This window comes from Eleginops maclovinus, chromosome 12 (assembly GCF_036324505.1).
Source record: "Eleginops maclovinus isolate JMC-PN-2008 ecotype Puerto Natales chromosome 12, JC_Emac_rtc_rv5, whole genome shotgun sequence".
Classification (NCBI taxonomy): domain Eukaryota; kingdom Metazoa; phylum Chordata; class Actinopteri; order Perciformes; family Eleginopidae; genus Eleginops; species Eleginops maclovinus.
Window position 1 is genome coordinate 13,775,697 of NC_086360.1, and position 26,528 is coordinate 13,802,224.

Genomic DNA, 26,528 nt, shown 5'->3' on the forward strand with positions numbered 1-26,528 from the left:
TATGTTGTGGTGTATTTTCTAATTTAGTTCAAAGTAATAATGATAATAATGATTACATTTTTCAAATAAGAATCAGGAAGTGCTCTTTAACAAAGGGACACAAAGACATTTTGAAGTGTAGCCAGCCTCTTGGAATAATGGGTTCCGGTTGTCCGGCACAACAGACTGCTTTTACCACACCTCTTGTCTGAAGCAGCTATATAATTCAGTGATTGCCCCCAGCCTTTCTGTCGTTTTTTCTCCACCTGACCCTTTCCTCCGTTTATAAATGGGAGCTTAATTGCATCTTCTTTTTGATGACAGAGCGTTAGGGATGTGTGTTAGTGTGCATGTTGGCTAGGGAAGCATAAAATGGACAAGAATGAAATAAATGTTAACCTGCTGTGTCATTTAAATGATGGATTAAGAATTGGTAAACAAAATAGAAGTAAACTTGTACACCCAACTTTAATGAGACCTCATTAAAAGAGAGCATGTATAAAATATGTGAAGTAAAGTAAGGACAGTTCCATCTCTCTTTGCCTCTGATGGTACACATTTTAAAAGCCCAAACATCATTACAGTAGGTGCACTTACTTGCTCACACATGTCATACTGAATTAGATGCCTTTTAAACAGAATGAAATAAATAAAAGGTAGACATTATAAAGCCTTATATCATTTTCTCCCCATCGTTAGTGCATTGTTTTTTTAATATGACAAGGTTAACAAGACATCAAGATCATATGATTTTAAAACACTAGTGACACGTTTTTTTTTTTCATGTGACAAAGACAGTATCATAGTGTTAGAAGAAAGTTTACACATGGCCCGTTAATAAAAACAAGATGGACGGACAGACAGAGGGAGACAGAGGAGGAAACCTTCAAACCACAGAAGGATCAGAGATGTTCTGTCTTTCTTCCAGTTTCTCTACAGTTTTATATTATTTTTTTCTATTTTCTAAAAATATTTTTGCCTGAAGTATTTTGGCAGAGCGTGCCTTACTTAAAAAAAAAAAAAATCTGAATAGTGTGTTGCAGGTAGGCATCCTAATGGCTGCCCACCTTTGGCAGGCAGAACAGCAATAATTGTGGGGGGTCTTATTAGGAAAGCTCAAGCTTTCTGTGTTCACAATGCTGACAGGATTTTCTGGCTCACAGGCGGAGGGAATTAGTGTGAGACACAAGCTATTGCTAATTGAACGCAGGGCCTGACTCGCTAATGTGAATGATTGTTTCACACCCAAACTATAAATCATTCTCCGTTACTCCTGAGGTGCAAATGGAGCTCGGCTCTTCCCCCTTAGCCATCTACTCTCTCATCCATCTGATGTATACCGCTTCTCTGGCGCTATCTTTGTAATTTATATAATAGGGAAAGAGATAAAGTTGGGAGGAAAATGGTGTAAATGGAAAACACATTTACTACTGTCTACGCACACTGTAGCATTTAACCCTGACATTTTAAGTGCTGGATGCTATTAGAATTCTTAACAACTCCAACTGTGTTGTTTGCAGTGTCAATTGCTGCCTGAAATTAACTGCTACTCTATCCACCAAAGAGTTGCCAAATAAAAAGCAATTGATCTGATTATAAAATCTGTTTTGGGGAGAATATTTTCCCTGTGGGGGTCTGCATTTCTTCGAGGTTGATAGTAAGCAGAGCATGCCACACTGCAAAAAACAGCTAATGCACACAAAAATAGCAGACAAAACTGTATTTAAACTTAATGTCGGCTGTGATCTGGTATCTGTGTCTTATTTTAAGACTGTAAAACATTTTTTTATACTAGAAATAGAAAAAGCAGCAGATGGCTTTTCCTAAAAGGAGAACGTAACCATTGATGCCTACTGTGAATAGATAACCACTGGGGATGTTATGAAACACAGGGAGAACTTGCCACTTACTTGACAAAGAACACAATAGATTCCAAAATCACTGAATAAAGGTGGGGTAAAAGGAGCAGCAAAGCACTAGAGGGCACTCTCTATCTCCCTACCCCTCAGTAATGCTCTCTGTAACACACTTACACGCACTCATGCACACAGAGAACATGCTGAACATTCAAATATGAAAGTCAGAATGAGATGTTCTCTCAGCTAGTAGGGAGACAATCAATTTGAATTGTATTAATCAGTGCTTGCACTCAGGCCCTCTCTAGTTCACTATTCAATTACAACTGTTACATCTCATCCCATTCTCTCTCCCCCCCCCCTCAATCCTCCACTCCCTCGCACCGTCTGGGTCTATAGCTCTGTCTCCTACTGTAGCCACTATCTATATTAATATTTCCCCATTGTTTTTTTCCTGCAGCAGGATAGATGATAGATTTTAACCTAATGAAAAGCACTTCTGTTGAGATTGAAAAGCTCCTTAAACACATCACAGCTCCTCATCCCTTCTTTCCTCCTCTCATTCTTTTTCTCTCCCTCATTTTGTTCTCTTTCCATTTCCTGCCTCCTAATTTTTTCTTGGTCCCTCATCCTACCCCTGTCCTCACCCCATTTTCTTTCTTGACATTTATGCTTTATCTGCTACATCCCATATGCATCCTGCTACCCCCAAACACTTTTTTTCTGCAATCCTTTCTTACATCTCCCTCTCTCCTCCCCCCTCTATACTAAATGGGCTGCATTACTGTAATGAGCTGGTAATTTATGGAGGAGGAGTGCAGGACTTGTATCTTTGACTATTGAGTGTGTGGCCTCCCCCAAGCTCACCCACTCCCTCTGACACATGCACACTCTGAGAGCCAAGTGCAAACACAGACAGACAACCCTCAAAATTAAGTACACACACACACACACACACACACACACACACACACACACACACACACACACACACACACACACACACACACACACACACACACACACACACACACACACACACACACACACACACAGAAAGTGCACATAATGCCAAAAACTATCATGTACATATGTGCATGCTTTTGAGTGGAAAAGTGAGTGTCAGGCAAAATCTGAAGCCATCTGCGCTGATTACATATGAATCATATTTCTGCTGTCAGACGGCATCACACAGACTACACAAAAAATACATTTTAAACTAAAACAGGTGACCCAACTTGTGCTTTTTATAGACCAACAATTACTTTTTTGTAAAAGTTGCTTGTTTAAAAATGTCAACTGTCTTTGGATTCAAAAGCTTAAACAGAAAGTTTGTGTTGTATTTACAAAATTGTACAGCTTTGCAATTAGTGCTAAATCCTTAATTACACTGCAAATGGTTGAACATTAACTAAGGGGTAAACTGCAGAAACCTGAAATTGGCCTGTTTGCTTAATGCTGCCACTGAGCCCTTCATATCAGCGGGAAGCTGTTTACATAAATGTTCTTCTTTGGTTCCCAGGCACAGGTTATGGCCATTGCTACAGGATAATTGCCATTACGGGATGTCTTTGTATTGTGGATGTGTAACCCAATAGCCTGCAGTGGATAGTCTTGGATGTGAACATCCAAAGAGAATGATATCTATTTAGACCACAGGGAGGAAGGGCAGTAATACAACTTTCTTGGAAGGATGTTGGATTAAAGAATGAGTAAAAGATGTTGAAGCAAACAGCAGGGGAAGTTTGTTGGATACTGTGACGATTGTCTATCATCATGGCTTGTAACCTGAGTAAAAGAGAAGAGAAGTGGATGTGCTGTAAAAGGTCAATGTTGCATGCCTCTGACATTATAAATAATGTGAATATGCATGTTTGAATTGGATCTATCCCATGGACACGGATGGCCTCCCACAGGGATGTCAAACACCATGGCGACAAGCGCTGACCCCAGTAGTAAAGAGTTTAAAGGTCAACTGAGCTACTAAGGGGGGGACTGTGACCCTTAACATAGGAACATCCTTTAGAGAGGATTGGCAGGAGGATAAAGATGGGGGGGAGGACGAGGGGAAAGCAAACATTAGAGAGAGGAAGGAAGAAGGAGGCGCAGAAGTAAACGAGGGGGGGAGGTAGCAGGACGAGAGAAAGGACAATATGAGAAGAGATGAGATGATGAGTAAAGAAAAGAAAAGGATAAATTATTGGAACATGTCCAAGACACAAAAACAACTGGGCGAGATTGAGACTGCTGGGCATATTCAGGATGACAGTAGATGAGAAGCTTGATAGTAAAGAAGTCTGAGGGGTTGAGACGCTGTGATTTTTAGGCACACAATACAATGGCCCACATTTGAGTGAAAGCTACAAAAGGCACATAGCTAGAAATGTAGGCCCCTGTCTGCTTGCTAAGCCAAACTTTTAAATTATAAACAAATAACAAAGTAAAGATATTTTTCACTGCATGGTTATTTTTTTTTAAAGTTTTTTTTTTTTAAAGTTTTCCTCGATAACATTCTTGACTGATTGTATTTCCAGCCAAATTAAAATACATTTGTTGCAGCTGTCAGTAAGGACTAAACGTTCAGGAGAATGTTTTAAGTCAGTAATATTCAGGTACATTAAATATTTGTGTGGAAAAAAACTCATCTCTTTCCAGAATTCTACATATAATGAAATGTATAAGGGGGAAATAGTTTCCTAGCGTGCCGTTCCCCTTGTTATATTTGGACTAATAATCCTCTAAAGAAGAATTCTCAAGCAGTTTCAAGTCTTTAGCTGTACATTTGGCCTTGTGTATTTCATTCTTTGGCACTGACTATGGAGTTACCTTCTAAAGAAAAGTGCTTTGTGTTTTTATGAGTCATTCTGACTATGCTGCGGCACAAAAACAAGGTTCTTAAACTGTCATTTTGCATTTAAGAGCACTTATCAATTTCATAGACGCAGTCAAAGCAGCAGTCTCGAGTAAGACATGAGTTACTCTGTATGCGTCTCAAATGAGCCTTGGGAAAGGTTAGCCATAAAATGAAAAAGGTGTTTGATCTATAGCCAGGTATTGATCAGAAACACTGTCTAAGCTCATGAAAATGTACATGTGGGTATGTGTGTGTGCATTGGTACACGTCGGTTGTGAGTGTGTAGTCCATACAGTAATGGCACTTGACGTGAGATTTGAGTTATGGCCAGGTATCGATCAGAAAACATCACGGGAGCTTTAAACTTTGCTAAAGAGCTTTTGGTGAGACCTGACGACGTGCTGTTACTGACTCATGAGCCATTAGGGAGTTTGTATAAAGGAGACCAAAGTGGGACCAATGGAGAATGATGAGAAAAGAAAGAGCATTTTGAATGTCACAAGTGTTCTTTTCAGACACAAATGACACAATTTTACTTGAAAAAATAATCTTATCCAACTTTTTTCTCATCTTTTTAAACAATTCAAATGCTTCTCTACTAAGGTAAAAATGTTTTTGACTTTTCCATGTTGAGATTTTGGATGTGCTTTAGTTTTTAAGATCTTTGTTTGATTTTAAGGTAACCTTAAATATACAGTAGCGTTAAATGGTCAAATAGAAGATAAAATCCCAGTTAAAATTATAAGTTGGGGTGAAATAAAATGTAGTGCTGAAAAGCAAAATGTTAATGACATTACATGTACTATCTATTGTTGCTATTTTTTTTCACACTTATTTGACACCATGTTACCTGCTCCCAGTGTTGGATACATTATTCATTTCTGTTTGTCAAGGTTAGATTTGTTGCTGTTTGTATTGGTGCTGGCTTGAGGAAAGAAACAGGCATAACCTATGCTTTTCCTGGGGTGGGTCTGCCTGATATTAACGGTCTACTAACCTAATTGTTTTTGAACTAATTGGTATCGAGTCATTTGTTTTATGGTTGTTTCGGGGCTAAGTAGACCCTAATTCACACACAGAAAAACACACACATGAACATGCCACACACACAAACACAAACATTTGGAGGATTTTCTCAGTGGTAAGGGAAGAGGAAGTCTGTGTCTGGTTAATGATTCCCGCAGGGTTACAGCGGACAGAGTGGACTGTTAAAGGCTCGAGATAAGGCATCGAAACAGACTTAGTGGCACTTGGAGTGCTGACGGTGTGTTAAGAGAGAGTCAGAGGGGCATTTCGAGGAGGAAAGGGTGAAAAGAAAAAAATTTTAAGAGTATGGCTTATGTCTTAAATAAACATTCCAGTGTGTCCATCTTCCTGTCTCTCAGTGTTGGTGATATTCAAGAACAGAGTGGAGCTGCTAATTACCCTAAGTGGCTGAACGGCAAGCTATTTTGCTTTTCTTTTGATGACTAAATTAATTCCTAGTCCCAATGATTACAGAACTAAACAAAGAGAGTTTTTGTATCCTGAAGCCGTGCTCTGTCTTTTTCCATAACAAACTAAAGAACAGCTGATAACCCAGCAACAACGCTTTTTAACCCTTCAGACAGGTTTAAATAGTATTAAGATTGGCAGAGATTGCCATGGTGTGTTAACCTGTTCTCTGTTCAGGCAGTGTAAGAGCAGCCAGTTTTCTTCTGGATCTTAATAAGCGTGATGTAAAAGAGGCCCATTTCTGGGCTCTGGATCCAATAGTAGCGTGTAATTACCTTTAAGACCTGCTCCCTATGCTAGAGGATTAGCCATAATCCATAACCAAAGCCATAACTATTGCTATGCTACGTTAATTCTAGTCAGACACATGCAACACGCAGTTTACCAGAATGTTGTCTGTCTTCATTTTCGTCCTCTTTCCGCTTGTTCACTTCCTCACTTCATCTCTGCTCCTCTCTCCTCTTCTCATTTTAAATTGAGATTGTTAAGCTTTATGCCCCTCTGTCTGGGGTGTCAGAATTCGAGAGCTGTTTCCTGTTATACACAATCCAAAATAGAGAAAGAGGGAGAGTAATGGAGAAAGAGACAAAGGGGGTAGAGAGAGAGAAAAGTTGAAGAGATTAATATTGTCAAAACAGAGGTGCATAGGTGCAGAGGTGCTGTTGGTTTGAAATAGAGCTTAATATCTTGGTTTTACTGCTGATGGCAATGGGAACTTAGTTTGCGTGTGCGTGTGGATAAGTGCGTGTGTGTTTTTTTTTATTCCCTGTTTATATTGAAGAAGAAAGATGAAGATATAAAACACACTATTTCAACATATATTATACACATACATTTCATTTATTAGATGATGTTATTTGCAATACAAATCAATAAGATGGGAACAATTGGTAACACCAGTGATGTCTGTGAGTGTAATATAGTGCGAGAAGATGCTATGTACTCAGAGCTAACACATATTAAGAGAGGATAAGGCTGACTGAAGTGGCAGAGTATAGAGGGACACAAAAGGCATTGGACTCGAATTTGGAGGTGCACAAGTAGTACTAAGAATTGTTCTTAAAAAGTTCTTAGAAGTATAAGAGTATGTCAGATGTGAGTGCCTCCTATCCTTTGCGCTCAGAGTAGATCATAGTGTGTTCAACATAATTGAGTCCTGATGAATAATGCCGACTTCTTAAGTGTCTCGTTGACCTGGGAATGTGTGTGTGAATGGGTGGCGAGTTCTTGTATTCAGTGGTGAAGGAAAGGCTGTTGTAGGTCACCCCTGTGATAGCTCCATCTCTCCTTATCGCCCCTTTACTCTGTCTATCTGTCCTTGCCCATCACTCTTCCCCTCTATCTCCCCCTTTCGCTGCCACTCACTCACCTTTCCAATCTTCCTCTCCAAACTTCACATCCTCTCCAGAAGGTTATCACACATCAACTACTAAAACTGTGTGTGTGTGTGTGTGTGTGTGTGTGTGTGTGTGTGTGTGTGTGTGTGTGTGTGTGTGTGTGTGTGTGTGTGTGTGTGTGTGTGTGTGTGTGTGTGTGTGTGTGTGTGTGTGTGTGTGTGTGTGTGTGTGTGTGTCTGTGTCTGTGTCTGTGTCTGTCTGTGTGTGTGTCTGTGTCTGTGTGTGTGTGTGTATGTATGTGCCATGAAACTTAAGAGTCACGTATTACTTGTACTGTCTTTACCTCACCACTTAAACATTTCAGGGTCTGCTGATTGCTTCTGTTTCTCTCTCTCTGCCTGAAACATACAGACACACACTCCATACGAAACACATAAAACCATACGAGCACACACTGCCACAAATGTTAAGTGTCAGCTGGTTTACATCAGATCAGAGGCTTATTGGGAAAATGCCCATGCCCTCAGCACTAACACACAGGCACACACACACACACACACACACACGTACACACACACACACACACACACACACGTACACACACACACACACACACACACACACACACACACACACGCACACGCACACGCACACACACACACAAGGAGGCACACAGCCTTCTCCCTGCCCTCTGGCTAATTAATTTCCCAGATCGAGCATGTCCCACCATAAAGTGCTCTCCCTCCTTCTTGTGTCGCACTCAATCTGTTCCTCCTCTCTCCGGTGTCTCTCTGTGGAGCCTGGCTCATTTCAGTTCCCCTGGCCTTTGATTGCGTTTGCCCAAAATGTCAGGGCAAAGAACGTCACCTCGTTGAACGTCTGCCTCTCTCATTTTCTTCCTTCTCTCTTATTCGCTTTCCCCTTTCCTTCTATTTGTATCTGAATATGTTGCTCTGCCTTGGAAGAAGCGGCTCGGTTTTTGTCACATCAAGTTCTTGTTCATGTCCACAGCCCAGCAGGGTTGTGTCTCCTCTCAAACGAGGGATTGTCGGCATGCCTTCTCAAGTTCCCTCTAGTTCTCACAGCTTTTAATTTGTTCATTCCCAGCCTACCACTGGCCAACAAAACAGAGCCTCTCCTTTCTCTTTGCGTGTGTGATTCAAAAGCTTTATTTGATATGTTGTTTACTGAATTAGTTCTGGTACTCTGTTTGACCCTAGTCAGTTTGGCTGGGTGCTTTGAAGGTCAGCATAGTGTGTTAATCAATCATACCATGGGGCCAATGCTGGGCCAGGTCAGATAGGCATCAAAGGAAGTAAGTGACACCCACATGGTGCTCATTGAGGTCTCCTGACAGTTTTTACACTCATGTGTGGTGTGCATATGTGTTCATGCATGTGTATGTACAATCATGTAAACACAATCCTGTGGGAGCATTTTTCCTTTACTGCTCATGGTTAAAACCAGTAAACAAATGATTACCTGTTACCCACACACAAGGAAACATACACACATGTACATACTTATATATTTATTCACAGAGAATGGATACAAGAATGATACACCATAATGAATGTACAAATCTGAAAAGTCCTTCACCTTTGTCCATACAAAATAATCGTTATTGGATCCATTGAAGACAAATTTAAAATACCTTAAACTCACCCTAATTTTTCACGGATAATTCATCGAAACGTTGTTGACTCAGCATGAGAAAAGCTTGGGTAAGTATGCCGGTAATCAGCACAGTCCTGCTTGGACATACTTGAGTCCTGCACCATTACTGTCATTTCTTTTCTTTAAAGAACACGAAACCGCAGAATTGAACCTAACTTGGCCATGTTCCTTGCAAAAACTCCATGTCAGTACTGGTAAGACTATTTGCTAAATTGGAAGGAAAAAATACAGATTGTAATTTCTGCCCAAAAAATAGCTTTTGCATCCCTTGTTACTTACAGTAATTCGGAGGAAAAGAAGTGAAAGGGGGTTTCTTTTGGTTTTGGGCATGCAGCAGCACAGTGGAGAAGGCAAAGCTGAGGCCAAGTTTTTAAACGCAACACAAAGAACCAAGTGAATGTCTTTCACATTAGATATGACAGTTGTGCTCTCTGGAATACATCAGCCATAATAAGCCGTTTTTGCATTGTCCCTGTTGCCATATTTATACACACACACACACACACACTGCACACATGCACACACTGCACCACAGTAAATCTTAACCATATACCATCATGTCTTTCGTAAGCATTCTGTCTTCATCAGCAGCTAAAATATGGTGTATAGGGTTACAGCAGACAGGCCTGGGGATGGATTCAGAGCAATAAGATAGCAGTAATGGCACACCATCATTTAGGAGAATGTAATAAGTGAATATCTAATAAGCCTGTAAAAGATGCTTAACCCCTGAAGCTCTGAGGTCAGGTACGGAGATAGTGGAATAAGCTGATTAAGGAAGGTTTCTTCTCACGTTGCGGTCATCACAGGATTGACCAACTTATGACCCCTCTGTTAAGAATGTGGTTACTTTACCCCAGAGCCGCTCCTCTGTCTGGATAAATCCGCTATTTATGGCTTTTGATAACAGCTTGTGCCTGATATGGGAAAGTAATAGGTTATGAATCTCTGTCTAGAGATAATGTAGAAGTTAATGGAACACCGAAGATTTGAGGTTTTACTTGGTTATTCACCTCTGCTCGACATTTGTCACCTTGGTTCTTCACTCAGAGCTATGAGCAGTGCCTTCCCCTTCAAATCTAATATTTGAGAAAGTCTTAGTAAAAGAATTGGAAGGCAAACTTACCATGAGTGGTTGCAGGTTCAGTATTTGACACAGGAATAGCGTTCCTAAAGGGACTAAATGGTCCATGACACTTTATATTGATCCACTGATCGATTTGTTGTTTGGTGATTGATTAGTAAGATGTTGGCCCATATCCCAGTTGCTTAAATAACTCTAGCAGTTGGTTTAGAATACGATCCCCACATGTTTTTTGCATGATGACATAAGTTTATCCCCACATGACAGATTTAGTAAAAGACAGGTGAAATGTGCCATGCTGAAGATGAATGATATCATGGATTTAAGGTCAATCCTTGTGTCTCTCTGGGTTTTTTTTCACACTAAAGAGGGAGTGTAAACACACAATACACACAGACAGAGCCAGATTCGAAAGCCATTTCCAGCCCGGGCAGCAGAGTGTGTCCTCATTACCGTCTGTGAGTGTGTAGTCACCACTCAGTCACAGCTCCTGCTGCCAGAATGGGATTTTCTGCTCTCTTTTCCTCTGAATCTTCCACCTCTTTTTCACCTTAACTTCTCTTGCATATCGCTTCATCTATTTCTCAGACAGAAAATCCTTGTCAGTCAGGAAAGAGAATTTCCTGTTCCTATGGTCACTTATACACTGCCAGTCAAAGAATTTTGAAACCCTTTATTTAAAAATAAAACACCTCTTTACACATCTCTGTTTGTACTTTTATTTACCCTATCTTCTAAAACAAAGGTTCAATTGCCCTCTCCATCCCTGACAAGGTGAACAAAACTGTGTTTGATTATAGTTAAGAGGTTTCCCTTAAAGCTCTTCTCTTTCTGAAAAGTAGCCAACGATTTCCATTTGCCACCAGGAGTAGCTGGACTTTACAGTCTCCTGATAGAGGATCAAAGGAAGAGGGAGAGAGGCAGCGCACACAGGGATATTAGACTTAATGGCGACCAGATGAACGTGTAGATAGAGTACTAAACTAGTCTAAATAGCCTAACACTTGGCTCATTTTGACAAAACCATTATCTGACTCCAGTTGACCAACGTAAGAGCATAACAATATGTTGTTTAGGGTTATTAGTTCTTCTCTTTCTCCTTGAAGCTGTCTCTTACCACCACATGTTTTTCTTTATAAAGTCAAAAGCCTGTAATTCACTAATTTCGAGCAGGAAGGTTGTGTGCTTAGGTAAGTGCAGCCCAGTAATCAGGAAATGCATGGCCAATATATTCACACACTTCTTAAACATTCTCTGTGGTAGGCACCCTGTCAGCTTCAATCCTCTCACTTTGTCAGGTTGAAAGAAGTAACGGTGAAGTGGAAGAAACAGGGACTTGGAGTTGTCGAAGGGGAAGTGTAGGGAGTTCTGTTGTTGGATTCGGTTAACTGTGAAGCTCTCCTCTTTTATTTGATCTCACTCTTTCTCAGAAAACTCCCAATCGCACTGCAAGGAGATTTTAACAGCAGCAATATGTGTGTCTCAACATCAGACGAGAGGTCTGAGCCCAGGTAATCGAGTTTGGGATCATGTGATTGGACATGACAAGGGGAACAGGATGGGGAGCCATTCACCTATTTGACGTTTTTCTAGTCTCACACACACTCAAGCACACATAGAGAAATGCAGGCATCTCCATTTTAAGAATGCTTTACCGGGTCAGATCCAGTCAAAAAAACAACATGGTTACTCCGTGTGCTGTGAACCCATCTGGCCTGATGGAGCCTCTTCCCCATGGTGCCGTTTTACATGAAACATTCTGTAGCTTCAAAGCAATGTTACTGCCTGTTCAGTCATAATGTGCCATTATGCATGGCATCCAAGAGCATGCTGGAGCACAAAGGGAACCACATGTGGAGCACCCAAGTGCCCAAGGCTATATGTTACATATGTTACCTACTGTACACAAGATGGTGATGGTATACTGTGTGTGTGTGTGTGTGTGTGTGTGTGTGTGTGTGTGTGTGTGTGTGTGTGTGTGTGTGTGTGTGTGTGTGTGTGTGTGTGTGTGTGTGTGTGTGTGTGTGTGTGTGTGTGTGTGTGTGTGTGTGTGTGTGTGTGTGTGTGTGTGTGTGTGTGTGTGTGTGGAAACTCTACATTACATAGCTCCAGCTGGACATGAGGAAAAAGGGTTAAATACAGGCAGTTGATTCAAAAAGCCTAAGATTATTCATTTCCCTTCTCCTGCGGGAACAAGCTCCCGCTCGGCAGTGTAAGCACACACTCATATGCATGTACACACACACGCACAAGCACATTCTTGGACAGCAAGTCTAACCCAATGTGCAGTGACATCAAGTTAATTCTATGTTTACATTTTATTAAATACAGCAATATTTTAGAAGCGTAGACAGGTAGAGATTAGACATTAACACGTTTGTATACATAAAAAGTTTAAACACTTTTTTTCATTGCCGCTCTGAGTCTTAATCTTGTTTGTGAAAAAGTTTGAAGTGAAATGGATTTCCTAAATGAAAAAATAACATCAGGGCTAAGTAAGTATTTGAAGGTGCTGTCAAAGGCTTTCTCTGTCTTCACCTCCCTCCTTTCATCTTTCTCTCATCCCTCGCTCCACCTCCTCCCGTCCCACTCTCATTAGGGGTGGTTGTGAGAGAGGGGAGAACAAAGCCCAGGCCTTACCAATCGATCACTGAGCAGCACTATCAATCGACTGGTGGCGCACAGGTCTCCTCCATCTGCCCAACGATTGACGTGTCAAAGATTGATGAGGAAGATTGTTGTGTCTCTGGATGTTTGTTTGTTAATGCAACAGAGAGTATGTCTTTATTTGAGATGGATAACAGAGGATTTGATCTCACCTGCTTTGTCCGCTGCACAGTTTGATATACGCTTAAAAATGACTCAAGACTATATTAAAATAACCTATTTCCTAGGTTTGTGTTTGTTTGTTTGTTTGTTTGTTTGTGTGTGTGCATGTATGTGTGCAATTATGCACACATGCTCTAGGTTGTAACAAAGCCCCCAGACACTGACACCAATATTTGTTTCTGTGGATACTCTTTACCCTGGCACAATGTTTTTTTGCCCTATCTACCAGCAGTAAACACAAACACAGACAAACACACACTCACACTCTCCCATACACACCATCAGAATGACATCATCCCCTGGCCCGATGTCATTGCCTTTCAGTGTTGTGACTTGTGCCAACGCTCTAATGGATGAATCTTGCAGCAGTCTAGTTTTGTGTTTGTGTGTGTGTATAATTTCAAGGTGTTGTGCAAACATTGGCATATTTGTCACAGCTGGCCAGATGACACTGGCTCCATCTGGAATTACTGTGCGTCTCTTTGGGAGGCCAATGCTGCTACATTTCCATGAGATTGGGTGTCAGACTAACACCTTTTCTTGTTCCTCCCTCCTTACCCTTATCCCTCTCTCGCTCTCCCTCCTATGTCCACAGCTCTGATAGCCATAGGCCAGTACAGCAGCACCATAGAGACTGTGGATGCCGGCTGGTGTAAGGACATTACAGACCAGGGAGCCACACAGATCGCTCAGAGCAGCAAGTCCCTCCGCTACCTGGGCCTCATGAGATGTGACAAGGTAACACGGCTCAGCCCGATATGTCTGCTGCTGTCTGGTTCCCTGTCAGTGCAGTACAGTATGCTTTGTTGTTTGTTATTTGTTGTCATGTTGAGAAAAAAACATGAGTTTGCTGAATTTAAATTATTGTCATAATAATAATAATAATTATCATTAGTTGCAGTCTCATTTTATAATAGTTGTTACCGCCCTCTTGTGCTCTAAATGTGGGTAACATGGGTATGTGGTGGGATGTGTGCAAAATATCGTATATTTGCCCAGTTGTAATTACAATAGCAACAGGTGTGCAATCAGACTCAGTTTGCTTGATTGCAAACCTGTTGCTATTGTTAGTAAAGCGGGGCAATAATAAAATATTGTTGTTATCATCAAACAAAGTGAGTTATTCATAATACATATTTGAAAATAAATCATAATTTAAAACGTTCATATATTTTAAGAATTACCAATATGTTCAAACATGTATTAGCTAAGTCACCGCTGCTGTGCATTGTGTATCCATCAGACATTTTGGTGATAAATGAAAAAAAAGGGACACAATGACCCCTCTCAAACCTGCTCGCCTCTGGGTCTGACAAACCCAGTCACTCTTAAACCTTCATCTGGCCTCTAACCCGTCCAATCACCAACTTGATAGAAGCACATTTAGTTGTAGTGCCATGGTAACAACTCCTCCCACCTCTCCAATTGGCCCAGTGGAGCTGCTACCACACAGATGCATCCACTTAGTGTGGGATCATTCAGTCTGACATGAGTGGGATGAGGGCAGACAAGGAAGGGAAAGTGAGCAGCTGCCTAACCCAGAAACTTTAGCCTGTGCTGATATTCTACAGCCTGCATTCTTGTTCTGTAGTGTACTACACAGCACAGGTCATAATCCCAATGCTGGTAGGCCTGCATATGGTCAATGCAATAGTAAGCTTTAATGAGCCTTTTGTTCTTCAGGCTAAATTTTACATTTGGGTTTATGGCTAAACAAATGTAATGCCCCGTGCTGTGCAGTAAAAAGTGAAAGTACTGTAGAAGTTGGCAGGGAAGAAAAGAGGGAGGAGAGATTTGACTTGTAGTTGAGGCTCTTACACCGGGTGGGGAACTCATCATTTTTATTCCTACATTATAAAATCAGTGGTATCTGCGTGCCGTGGCCTAAGGATTGACCCTATGGATTTTTCAGATAAAAATGCCTGCCCGGAGATCGTTAACTGCGACAAGAACATCGGTGTATCATATTTATCTATTTATGCTGTAATGAAATTAAAACATATGAGGTTCTGACAGTGACCCCATATGTAGGATCTCAGTGATGAAGCATCACACTCAATTCACATTATTGCAGACATGAATGTGTATCTATCATATTTATCTAAGCGTAATAAAGAGAAACGGCATTACATAGCAGGTGATCACTTAGATTCCATTTTCATTTACTTCCCTTCTGCCTTGCCGACCCAGTGACCCTACAATCGATATCTACAGCCAGGGTAATAAAAACTCTGTTCTGGAATGACCTACATCTTTCCTGGAATAACAATATTTCCTAGTTTCAATACACTTTACTCTTTCATGCTCCTGCCCTTCCAACTAAACACATTCTCCCATCCCTTATTTATCTTTCCATCTCTCTCTTCAGATGTGATATTCATACTCATAATTTTGCCTGGAGGATGGAAAGTTAAATAATTATTCCCTCTGTGCTTTGAAGGGGAACATTTGGTGATGACAGAGCTAAATAAAGCTGTAATTTTGTACTATTTTGGAGTATGAATTGAACAGATAGAAGAGTTTGACAGTTTCCAAGGTCAGGAACATTACCAGCTCTGAATCACTGTTTTAATTCTCGGCATGTTGGTCCCCTCCACCCATTTCTCAGGAAAAAACCTGCCAGCGCTCTTACTTTCTTTGTTGCTGTTGTTGTTATTGTTTTTTTTATTATGCTAGGTGTGAGAAGGAGTTACAGTACATTAGGTCAAGTTTCAGCAGGATGAGAGAGGAATGGTTGTAATACAGAGCGTGCTCAGAGGGAAACAGATAAAGAGGAGTATATTGTTATTACTGAGGTCATTCTGAAAATTAGAGCTACAGGATGAGTCAAAAAGGTGAGAGCTGATGAAAATTCTGGTTATCTACACGTACGCCCAGGGACAGAAGTGACCACTCTCATACCTCATCTCTCTCCTCTCCTCCTTCCTTTAAACATCCTGCCCCCCCCTGCTCTTCTCCGGAGATTCTTCACTCGCCTCGGTTAAAGACTTCTCTTTTAAAAAAAGTTGTTTTAAATTGACAGCAGGCATTTACTGTTGCTGACACTCCTCTCCGGAAATACCCACAGATAGGGGCTGTTGGATATCTTTATCAAGGTCACTTTGACAGGGTTATTATTGGCTGTTGTCTGATTTGACTGTGTGACTTTTATTTTGTATAACTGTCGCTTCAACACTGCTCCTACACTTCTTTTCTTTGCTTGAGGAAGTCAAGTGGCTTTAATAAAATAAAATTACACACTTAATATAATTGTTTTGACCAATATTTGGTGAACTTTTTTAACAAGGTTTCACAGTGGTTTTAATCTGTGTTGCATGCTGTGTCTCTTTAATAAACCCAATCGATATGTTTTAGTACGTTTTTAGTACAGGCAGCACATTCAATTTGGTCGTGATTTTTTTCTGGTTTTGCATTTGACATTTCAGCATCGAGCAAAGTTGTATCATGCTTTATTTGTGTATCACAGCAGTAAAATCCGGAGGCATGTCCAATTCAATCTCTGGGCAAACTAATCTCATCTCTGCACTTAATTCGGTTCTGGGAAAATGCAGAAGCTGGAGGATAACTCTCAATTCCACAAGGTTCCCACATAATGAAAGTCTTGTGCAAATTACTTAACTTTAGATTTCTCTCGGCCACAGCGTCTCTTCTTTATGTTGACAAATCCATTAGATTTTTTTCCTCATGCCTCATTTTATTAAATTCTCCATTGTTTAAAATAAGATGCAAGGCGTAGCTTTCTCCATGCATACGCTTGTTTCTCTTTCTTATTTCAGCCCAGTGTTGACAGTGTGAATGACCAGCCTCTGCAGTCTAGTACACATTTCTCCTTGGCTCTTAGGTTGTTCAGCTGTATTGAAGATTACATTCTACATAAGGCAATAACAGGAGGAGATTCCAGGAAAAACTGCTTCAGTGTAGAAAAATGTTCTCTGGATTTGGAGGGTATTTTCTTTAATTGCTCTCACACTCCGAACATCCTTCGTTTGTTTAGCTCAGCCCCAGGATCTACACACTTGAGGAACCATCTCAATATTTACCCATCAAGCACCTACTGTCCAAGCCAACATACTGTAGCTAAGGGGATCATTGACAGTGGCCCCAACCTGAAATCATTCTGCCTTGCGAACCAACCGTGAATGTTTGCTTTGCAAAAATAAATTGTTATATATATCTACTCACTGTGGTCTGCTTTGGCAAAGTGTTTGTCCTTGTGAGATCTCTGTTGACAGTGTTTTGGACATATTGCAAATATTCCAACATTAATATTGCCCTTAAAAGGATGTTGCTTGGTTTTAGTTCAGGATGTGTATTTTGCAAGAATTTAGTTCAAATAACTGCAACATGTAGGTAAAAAAACCCCGGCTAATTACAATATCACATTAGGAAATGGGCCTTCTCTTCAGCATTTGGCCTGCCTTAGCCTGCCTGGCTTACAGATGTTCAGGTAACTTCTGCACTCCACATTTGGCTATTTAAAATAAATGATGGTTTAAGTTTCTCTCTCTCTCTCTCTCTCTCTCTCTCTCTCTCTCTCTCTCTCTCCCTCCCTCATTTTTTCCTTCTCGCCCACCCCCAAAAACTTCATCCCACAATAACTAATGTGGGGTTAGGTTTCAGAATGGGTCCTGTCAGTCTTATACAAATACAGTCCTGTGATAACCTTGACACACAGTGCGGACAACCCAGTTTGCTCTCCGCCTCGACAGCTCTGCTCGGTCTGTGTAAATTTGTTTGGAATTGTCAAAACGCTGGGAATTTTAATGTAACAGCTTCCCCGAATGTCACAGGACTTAGAAAGTGTAGAATTCATTTAAGAACTGTTAACAGGATCCATCTGGCTCTCCTCATGTGGAGCAGTGTGAAGGATCGATTTCCTCCGTCACAGTTTATACAAAAGTGCTTCCGTACTGTATACATTTTACTGCCAGGCAGCCCGACTTTTAAGTCCAATGCCATTTAGACAGATATGAAGAATTTGAGTTTTTTTTTTTACATCTATACAAACACAGACCTAGCACAAGCACAGATCCAAGTGAAGTCTAGTTGATGTCAGAATATTTTCTTGTTTAGACTGTCCTTTCAGTGGCTGGGTGATATACGGTTTTAATAGTAAGGAATGTGCGCGTTTGTCCCACTGACTTTTTTTTCCTTTCCTGTCGGCCTGAAGGATTTTCTTTGTGTCTCAGTGTGTTTATACATGCTCAAATACGATGTGTCTGTGTGTAACTGTGTGTGTTCTTTCCGAGAGGAATTTATGTCATTTGCTGTTAACACGGCTCATAATGGAGCATTGAAATCAGAACCCCTCCAGGCCTGGGCAAATGGCAGGCTCTGCCTGCCTCCAATGATTACACCCTTCCTCCCTCAGGGCCAAACGACACAGTTCTGACGAGGGGAAAGAATGCGATTGATCCAGACTCACCCAAAAATAATCAAATCAATTCATTTCGTCTTCCTTCAGCCCTGCCTCTGTGGCTTTTTTTTTTGAAGTATTCAGCTGAAAGACTCAAGGAAAAAGCGCCATAATCTTCTGAAAAACAGATCCTCTTTTGCTCGCAGTGCCACACATGTCATTGCGTCTGTCACTGAAAAGCTGGCTCCTCAGTGAGTTTGCTGTAAAATGTTAGGTCCTCTCTGTGTGAGGAATCTTCCAACACTTACACGAACACAATGGAATATTATCTATTTATCTAGGATATGCTTTCTAGTGGTGAAATGCAGAGCAGAGTTCCCTTTCAAATTAGATTAGAGCAATGTAACAATATACTGCTCATTGCACTGGGCACACAGAAACAGATACACATAAATGTGCCAAACTCCCACAAATTCACTAAATGCTATGTAAAATGTATCTCGTATTAGCTAACCACAAAGTAAAGACAAATGTCCCGACATAGAAACAGCCTTACAGCTGAATGCACTGAACAGTGTATCTAATGTACTCTTTATCTTGACACTATTTTCATATATCTCTATTTTGTGTTAAGTTGCTGTTTTCCATAATGGGCCCTACTGCTCACTTTGGCGATTTAGACGTTTTTCAGTTGAATGTTTTCTTTGGTAGTTTTTTCAAAGCTTGCTCAAATCTACATTTAAGGTACCCCTTTTTCCTTCTTATCCTCTTTCTACGCCTGTCCATTCCTTCTCCTTTCCTCTTCCCTGACCTCTGACTTCCTTTTCTTTTCCCTCATCTTAAATACTTTCCCCCTCTGCTCACTTCTTATCCTTCTTTTTCCTCTTCTTCATTTCCTCTACTTCATTAGAGTGAAAACAAATGGGCAGTCCCGGTTGTGAAGCAGAGAAGGAAGCAAACTCACAGTGTCAGCACGGAGCCTGACTAGAAAAATAATAACACTGACTACTGGACCCCTTCAGGGACAGCTAGTGGAGAGAGTAAGAGTTATCATAGTAATGGAGCAGATGAAGGAGGGAGAATGAAAGTAAAACGAGGGGTGGCTTTGAGGGCAAAGAAGAATGAGAAAATGATTAAACAAATGACAGAAACCAAGAGAAAATAAAAGTAAAATTAGATGAAATGAAGCAATAGAATGAGTGCTGGCTATTCCCTTTACAAATGGCACCCGCAAAAGTGTTTTCTGTAAGCAGTTTTGAAATGTTCTCCTATTACCTGAAACGAGGTGGAGCCGCGTTTAGGGAGCAGGTATGAGCATTGCTGCACCCCCAGATAGAGCAACCAGACAGACCTTGTTAAAAGAACAGACATCCCAATCAATATTGTCGTTCCAACGGTGCATCCAGCTGCCGGGGACCATACACAGATAGGCACGGCACAGCAATTTGCAGGCATAAACAACGGCCTAATTGTTCAGGGCCTGGAGGTTTAGAGTGAGGAAAACAAAGATGAAGTATGGTGAAGAGTTAGGGGGCATTTTAACTCTCGTTTAGGAAATGAGAGTTTTGGAGTTGGGCAGAACTTTCTGTGATGAGTGTTGTTAATTTGAGCGGCAGGGGTTCTTAGTTTTAAAGGCGGAGGAATTAGGGGAAAGATATTGCATGCACAGCATCAAGTGTAGGATAGATATATTCCCTGGTTCTTATTTTCCAGGCTTTGGTCCGGCTTGAATGTTCAAAGTCAGGAAAGTAGTTTCAAAGAGTTATTTGCTATTTGTGCTTTTCAGTGTAATCTTGGAGTCTCATCCCACACAGAAGAGCCATATTGATTGGCAGTCTTAACTGAAGCCGCCTCCTGATCATCCCTTCATCTTGTTTTTAAAGGGCAGGAGCAAGGGACAGTGAAGGAGAGAGGTTGAAATAAAGTGAGACCACAACAGAGTTCACTGAGAATCTGAAGGGAATCTCAGAATTGCCCTTCAACAAAATTCTTCCAGACTCACAAACTCGTAAACTTGACCTAAACCGCTCACATACACTCATATACACACTCTTGTGTTTCTTTGCCTCCACCTTGTCCTTACTTTTCTTTTTACCCCACTCCCTCTTTTTGTCTCTCTGTCACTCCCTCCCCTGCCCTTCCTTAAGCAAGGACATCCAAGGTTGTTTGACTTTCGGATGCTGCTCACATCTTTTGTTCATTCAATTAGTTCATCCAAGTTGCCCCCCTGTCTTTTCTTTCAGCTTTCCTCCCTTTCTCCCCCTCCTAGTCTTCCTCCTTCATTCACTACTGTTTACACATCACAATGGAGGTCAACATAATCTCATGGAGTCATGGACAGACAGTAGACACAACTCAGTGTGGCCTGGATACTCAGACTTGCCAATCCTGATATGTTTTTAAACTATTACTAACGTCTGGCTCAATACGTTTTTTCCTTCCCGACAGAGACAACAGGAGGTCACAGCTCGTGTTTAGCCTGCAGGCGCAGAGTCTTACTGTGTTCGTGATGAATTAGCTTTTTAATGCTGATGACAATGTAGCCCCCTCAGTGAATGTTGTCTGTGCAGATTTAAAACATAATGAATATGTTGCGGGGTATGGATTCAGCCCCTGATTGATGTCCAGGTTTTTAATTTACAGCAGAGTAGATAATGGATATCAATGCTTTTAATACCTTTTGTCAGAAATGTTGTTCCTATGAAGTGTGGAGGGTGAGAAACATGTGAGAAAAATAACCACTCTAAAGAGAAATTAAGTAAAAAAAGGTATACAGATGTATAATACCTCAAGATGTGTTCTTATACTGACAGCGTATAGCACAAAAGTTACAAAAGAACTTGGCTTTCACTGTAGTATTTTTTGTGATCATTCAGAATTAGGTCATGATTCAGGATACTCACTGTAAGTGCCTGTAATGTCCTCTCCAACGTTAGTTTTACAGATGAGACTCCATAGTGTTGCTTACTGCCCTGTATGTAACTTTCTAAGCTCTCCACGCTCTAAGGAGTCACTATGAATTTTGTATCATGGTGTTCTTTGAAAGGACAGGGTCAAGCTGTCCTCATTCTTTATTTATTCTGAAGAACAAGGCGAGTCATGAGAGGCAAAAAAAAAATTAAACACAGTAGCTCTGTTGTGATTATCTTTAAGGAATTCTGCTTGTGTCTGACCTCCAGTAAGCTGCTCTGGAATTTGTTTCAAAAGTTACTGAAGGTGTGTGTGTGTGTGTGTGTGTGTGTGTGTGTGTGTGTGTGTGTGTGTGTGTGTGTGTGTGTGTGTGTGTGTGTGTGTGTGTGTGTGTGTGTGTGTGTGTGTGTGTGTGTGTGTGTGTGTGTCTGTGTGTGTCTGTGTGTGTCTGTGTCTGTGTGTGTGTGTGTGTGTGTGTGTGTGTGTTTTAACCCAAACAGAGAACGTGTACATTTTTAACAATTGTTAAAAGATGTTCAAATTAAATTTGGACAGTTATTGTATTTGTCAGATCCATACTGTGTATGGTAAAATATTTGGTCAAAGAGTATAACTCTTTACTGTGCCGAAGGTTGGGACCCTATCGAAAGAGACCTGTGGAAAAACACAATGAAAATCAATGAAATCAATAATAATAGACGTAAATTATATACAATTCATACAAAATGTAACCACGGATAATTGGATCAAAATGACAAATTACCAAACAGCTGAATAGCTTGCTTTAAAAAGACGTGTTCTCTTTCTGTGATAATGATGCACCACGTGAGTTAATAGAGACTGCGGTTCAATACTCTTGGGTGTTTGAAAGCATAATTTTGTTGTATGGATTGTCATGTTTTACCTTTTTATGATACCTACCTATTTAAATGTTTTAAATGCAAAAAAATAGAGAGTTATGAGTATGATTACTAGAACACCAAATCAAAAACTCTAAGGGTTTGTGATTCACCACGTCACCACAACACTCCATTTTAATTAGCTGTTATTATTAGTTCCAAATTATAAATGTAGCTTTATCTTTAGAAACCAACAAATGAATTGTGAAATTCTCTTGAGTTATGGAATGTTTTGGTCATGTCTCCCGAGATAAGAAGGCCTGCGTAGAAATGGGGATTGTGCTGAGCCTCGTACACATTCCTTTAGTTACCTTTGTCACGCGTGATGGAGTGTAGGGTTTACAAACCTGGCCTCCAGAACCTCTTTCTCTGACCCTGTTCAGTTGAGCCCCCATTCCTCCATGTGTGTGTGAGTGGGTGTATGCACTGACACTCTGCTTTTCAGTTCTGCTGCTGTCTGATATTGTGCAGGGATGAGGGTTTGTGAGCGGTACCAGACCTCAGTTGTCGCAAGCGGTGCCTGACCTGGTTTCTAAAATCACATTCAGAGCGATGCACTGCAGATTTCTGTGAGGGTCGCTTGCTTTTCAGAGACAAAATCAAAATGTTTGAGCTCAGGCTTTCCTTGGTAAACAGTAGTCTATTCTTAAGCTTCCAAGCCAATGCATCAATAGTTCATTTAGAATATTGAATCCTTCATAAGTTTGTCGTAACCACTTTTCTGTCTCTATATTTCTGGAATCCTCAGCTTCCTTTCCTTTGTATCCCGTTCATTCCTCCCTCCTACCAGTCCCTCTTATCAGAGACAGAGGACTATCTTTCAGTGGTCCAGTCACTCGTTTCTAAACTTTACAACAGGGGCTTTTCCTCTGAGCAGTTTAAAGAAGGCCATAAATCTGACTTGTTTAAATCCAGACTAGTTTAAGCTGCCTTTTACTAAGACCTGATGCACTGCATTCTTGTGCTGCCTAAACCGGCTTTTTAAACATTTACCCCAAATGTATTTACTGGTTGACTGATGCACTCTCTAGATGGAAGTAGAAAGGGAATGGTTGTATTTGTCTCTCTTTATGGGACAGGGTCTGGCAATGGCTGCCACATGGTCAAAGTAAATGTATGGGAAAGAAAAACAAGAACCCTGCAGGTTGAGCTGAAGTCAACACAGAGGAAATAAAAAGACATAGCGCAATAAATTGTTTTTTTGTCAAACAGACAACTAAACATATCTTTGTTTTCTAATATCAGCAGTTTTCAGCTCCGAAATTTTTAATGTCAACTGTGAGTGTTTTGTGTTCAGGGTTATTGTTACCGTGTATTGTAGAGTCCACGGTAGGCTTCATATGTTCAGAAGGAAACCTTTTTTAGCACCCTACTTCCTCAACTCTCTCCCACTTTTTTTTATTCCATTTCCCTCCATTGATTGCTAGGAGCACTCAGAGGGTGTTCTCACAACCCGGTCTAATATGATATGAATCTTCGTGTTTGTGTATCTGATTATCGATTTACGACCCTGTTCTTCTTTTTCCCACTGAGAATGTGAGCCGCTGCTGCTCCATTAGTCATCTTTACGACGTGTTTTACTGCACTGCTTACTAGGGGAAGGCCCAGCGCTTGCGGTAAATGTGTTTTTTACGTTGTGATACAGTGCATTTGCATCGAGGATCAGACTTAAGAAAGAGCTCACTGTTAAGAAAGACAACACTCCCAGAGAAAGCAAAGGTCAGCCTGTCACTTACCTTCAGCCGTCACATGTTAAGGTAGGGGATTGCTTGTCAACAGCCGCTCACACACACAACCCCATAAACTATCCACGTATATTGTACAGCTTATTCAAATGCTTTTTGCGGAGCAGCATATCAGACATGTATCTTTTTGTTTTCCCCTCATCCCTCTCTCGCCCTCTTGTAAACCCTGACAACAGCACATTACCCGTCAGCATGCATTACAGCGCACTTAGATCTACAGGGCAGCATCTTTGAAGTTAAAATGGGGGAAAATATCATAAGTATAGGCCCAATCCAGATAGCTGTGGCTCGGCTCCCAGATGCTGCTCAAAGATTAGAATCATCAGTGAGCAGCGATCTGCTCCATCATATGGCTCTCCTACAGACTTGGCAGCAGGTTGGGGGGGGGATACTGTACAGTACAGTATATTAAATAAGGGATGCATGGGGTAAAAGAAAAAAAAGGTCCTTCCATAGTAATATATCTTAAGCACCTTTCCCAACAACAGAGGACCCATTGCTTTCCAATAGCTTTTTTAAGCTTATGTTGCCTAGCAACAAATACAGTTAGGCGCAGTTTTGCCCAGTAACAAAATTTCACTGTAGGGAGAAACAGCTGAATCACCAGTTTTAAAGAAGTCTGTGGCACTAGTGCTGTAACCAGAAGACTCTCCTCTCTGCCAGCCAGCTACCCACAGCTTTGGTCTGACCTTCATGTCTAACATCAGCTCGGAGCCACAAATACCAAGCAGGTGTGGTGATGTCATCACGTCTCATTCAACATACCACAGAGCCATGCAAAGGGCACAAATCCCCTTTCTGGAAGAAAGATTGTAGCTGTGAACTCTGGGAACATAGCTAGAGAGGGGTTTATTTTAAAGGCTGCCTTTTTGAGGCCTGAAAAGATTTACAGTTACTCAGTTAATGGATGCAGTGATGCATAAATGCCTCTGTCAACTGATTTTCTGTCGGCAAGATTTTCTATCCGCGGGCAATAAAATGTTTTAAAAATGGACATAGGCATATGTCATTCTGAGATGCCAATGAATTAAACCAGGTACATTAGGTTTCTATGCTGTGTTGTAACCATTTAGAATGTATACAGGCATGGATCTGATTGATAGTCGAATCTTTTTTTTCTACAACTTGATTGCCTCTCATAATAAGATGTTTGATTTCCAATAATGTGAAGCCTGTTCCATGTGTCAGTCATTACATCTCAAAAGTTGAAAAAACTACACAAAAATACAGACTTCTGTATCAACAGGCTAGTTATTATTTTCATGATTTCATCAAAGTGATCCTGATGCAACATAAACATTTAGCGTTGACACAACTAGCAATTAGAAAATGATTCAGCGTTTTGATTGGAATTCATTCTGTGTGCGCTGTGTTGCTCAGCAAGTGAAGCTGCACTACATTAGCATTAATGAATGTTATGGCCTCCCATCAGTTTGACAGGTCTATTCTTTAGATGTGTTTTAATTGTAATTAAGCTCTGATTAATGAGGCGGGGGATGTTTCATTCTCTTTTCAAGAATATAGTATAATATGTTATGAAGGCAATCGGGGGTTTGTCATTTTATCTGCTAATGAGACTCAGCCATATGTCATAACACACTGAACTTGTCTATGTAGTAGCAGCTTTAGGTGGCTTCATTTATAGGCTACTGCTCTTCTTCTCCTGCTTTAGTGCTCTATGGAGGAATTCTCTAGCATATTTGTAAGCAACTTCAGGTGGTTATCGTGAACAAAACAGATTTGGGGTCGTCCCTATTACTTATGGCTTATAAGAGTGATGATAAACCACAACGTCCCCTTGTTGAAATCTGGCCAGGCCTCACTTGTTTCCTGCTATTTTTACATAAACGCTATCTAAAAAAAACAGGAAACTAGGCGTGAGAGTGATCCAACACCACATACAAGCTAATTATCACTATTTGGAGCCATTTGCTAAATTTGTTGAAAAGGATCCAACAGACCAGACAGTTATTGAAAAACTGTAAATTCAGGATCCGTCTCAATATTTTGGCTGGGCACCTGGGTCGAATCCAAAGGAGGGAAAGAAGAGATTGTATGATGATTTGTTGCATATGCTTTGATTTAGTATGCATTAACCAAAAATAAATGCCCATCAGTTACTTACAGAATCTATTTGAAATATATGTTATTGGTTCAGCCTTATTTAACAGATATTTTAACAGGATTGTCATGAATGTTTCCATCTACTATCGAGCAAATATTATTAGATCAATATAACAGTTGGTCAACCTAATACTACAATATGCTCGTTTGTAACATAAGGACAAAAGTAACAAGTCAAACTTCTAATTAACCAAGATTATGTAAAAACGCTGTGACTTTTTTTGCATTACTTTTTGGCCAACGTTAGTGACTTTCTTTCAGACTTTCCAACATGAAGCAGGTGGATTGACACGCCCCCAAGAAACGCTCACAGGGTTTTGCCCCAGCCAGTAAAATGATTTAAATGTGTGAAGGATTCAACTCTGCGGGGGGGTTTTAATTATT

At 40.7% G+C, this 26,528-nt stretch overlaps 1 protein-coding gene across 4 annotated transcripts in view; it reads left to right on the forward strand.

Moving 5' to 3' along the window:
* fbxl17 (F-box and leucine-rich repeat protein 17) overlaps positions 1 to 26,528 on the forward strand; it is a 189,292-nt gene that overhangs the window by 157,938 nt on the left and 4,826 nt on the right. For all 4 annotated transcript variants that reach the window (XR_010167013.1, XM_063897996.1, XM_063897994.1 and 1 more), the window contains exon 10: positions 13,706 to 13,848. Coding sequence is in view for 3 of the 4 variants with exons in the window: in XM_063897996.1 (XP_063754066.1) it covers positions 13,706 to 13,848 (143 nt within the window). In the remaining variant the exon portion in view is untranslated. The remainder of the gene's footprint in view (positions 1 to 13,705; positions 13,849 to 26,528) is intronic.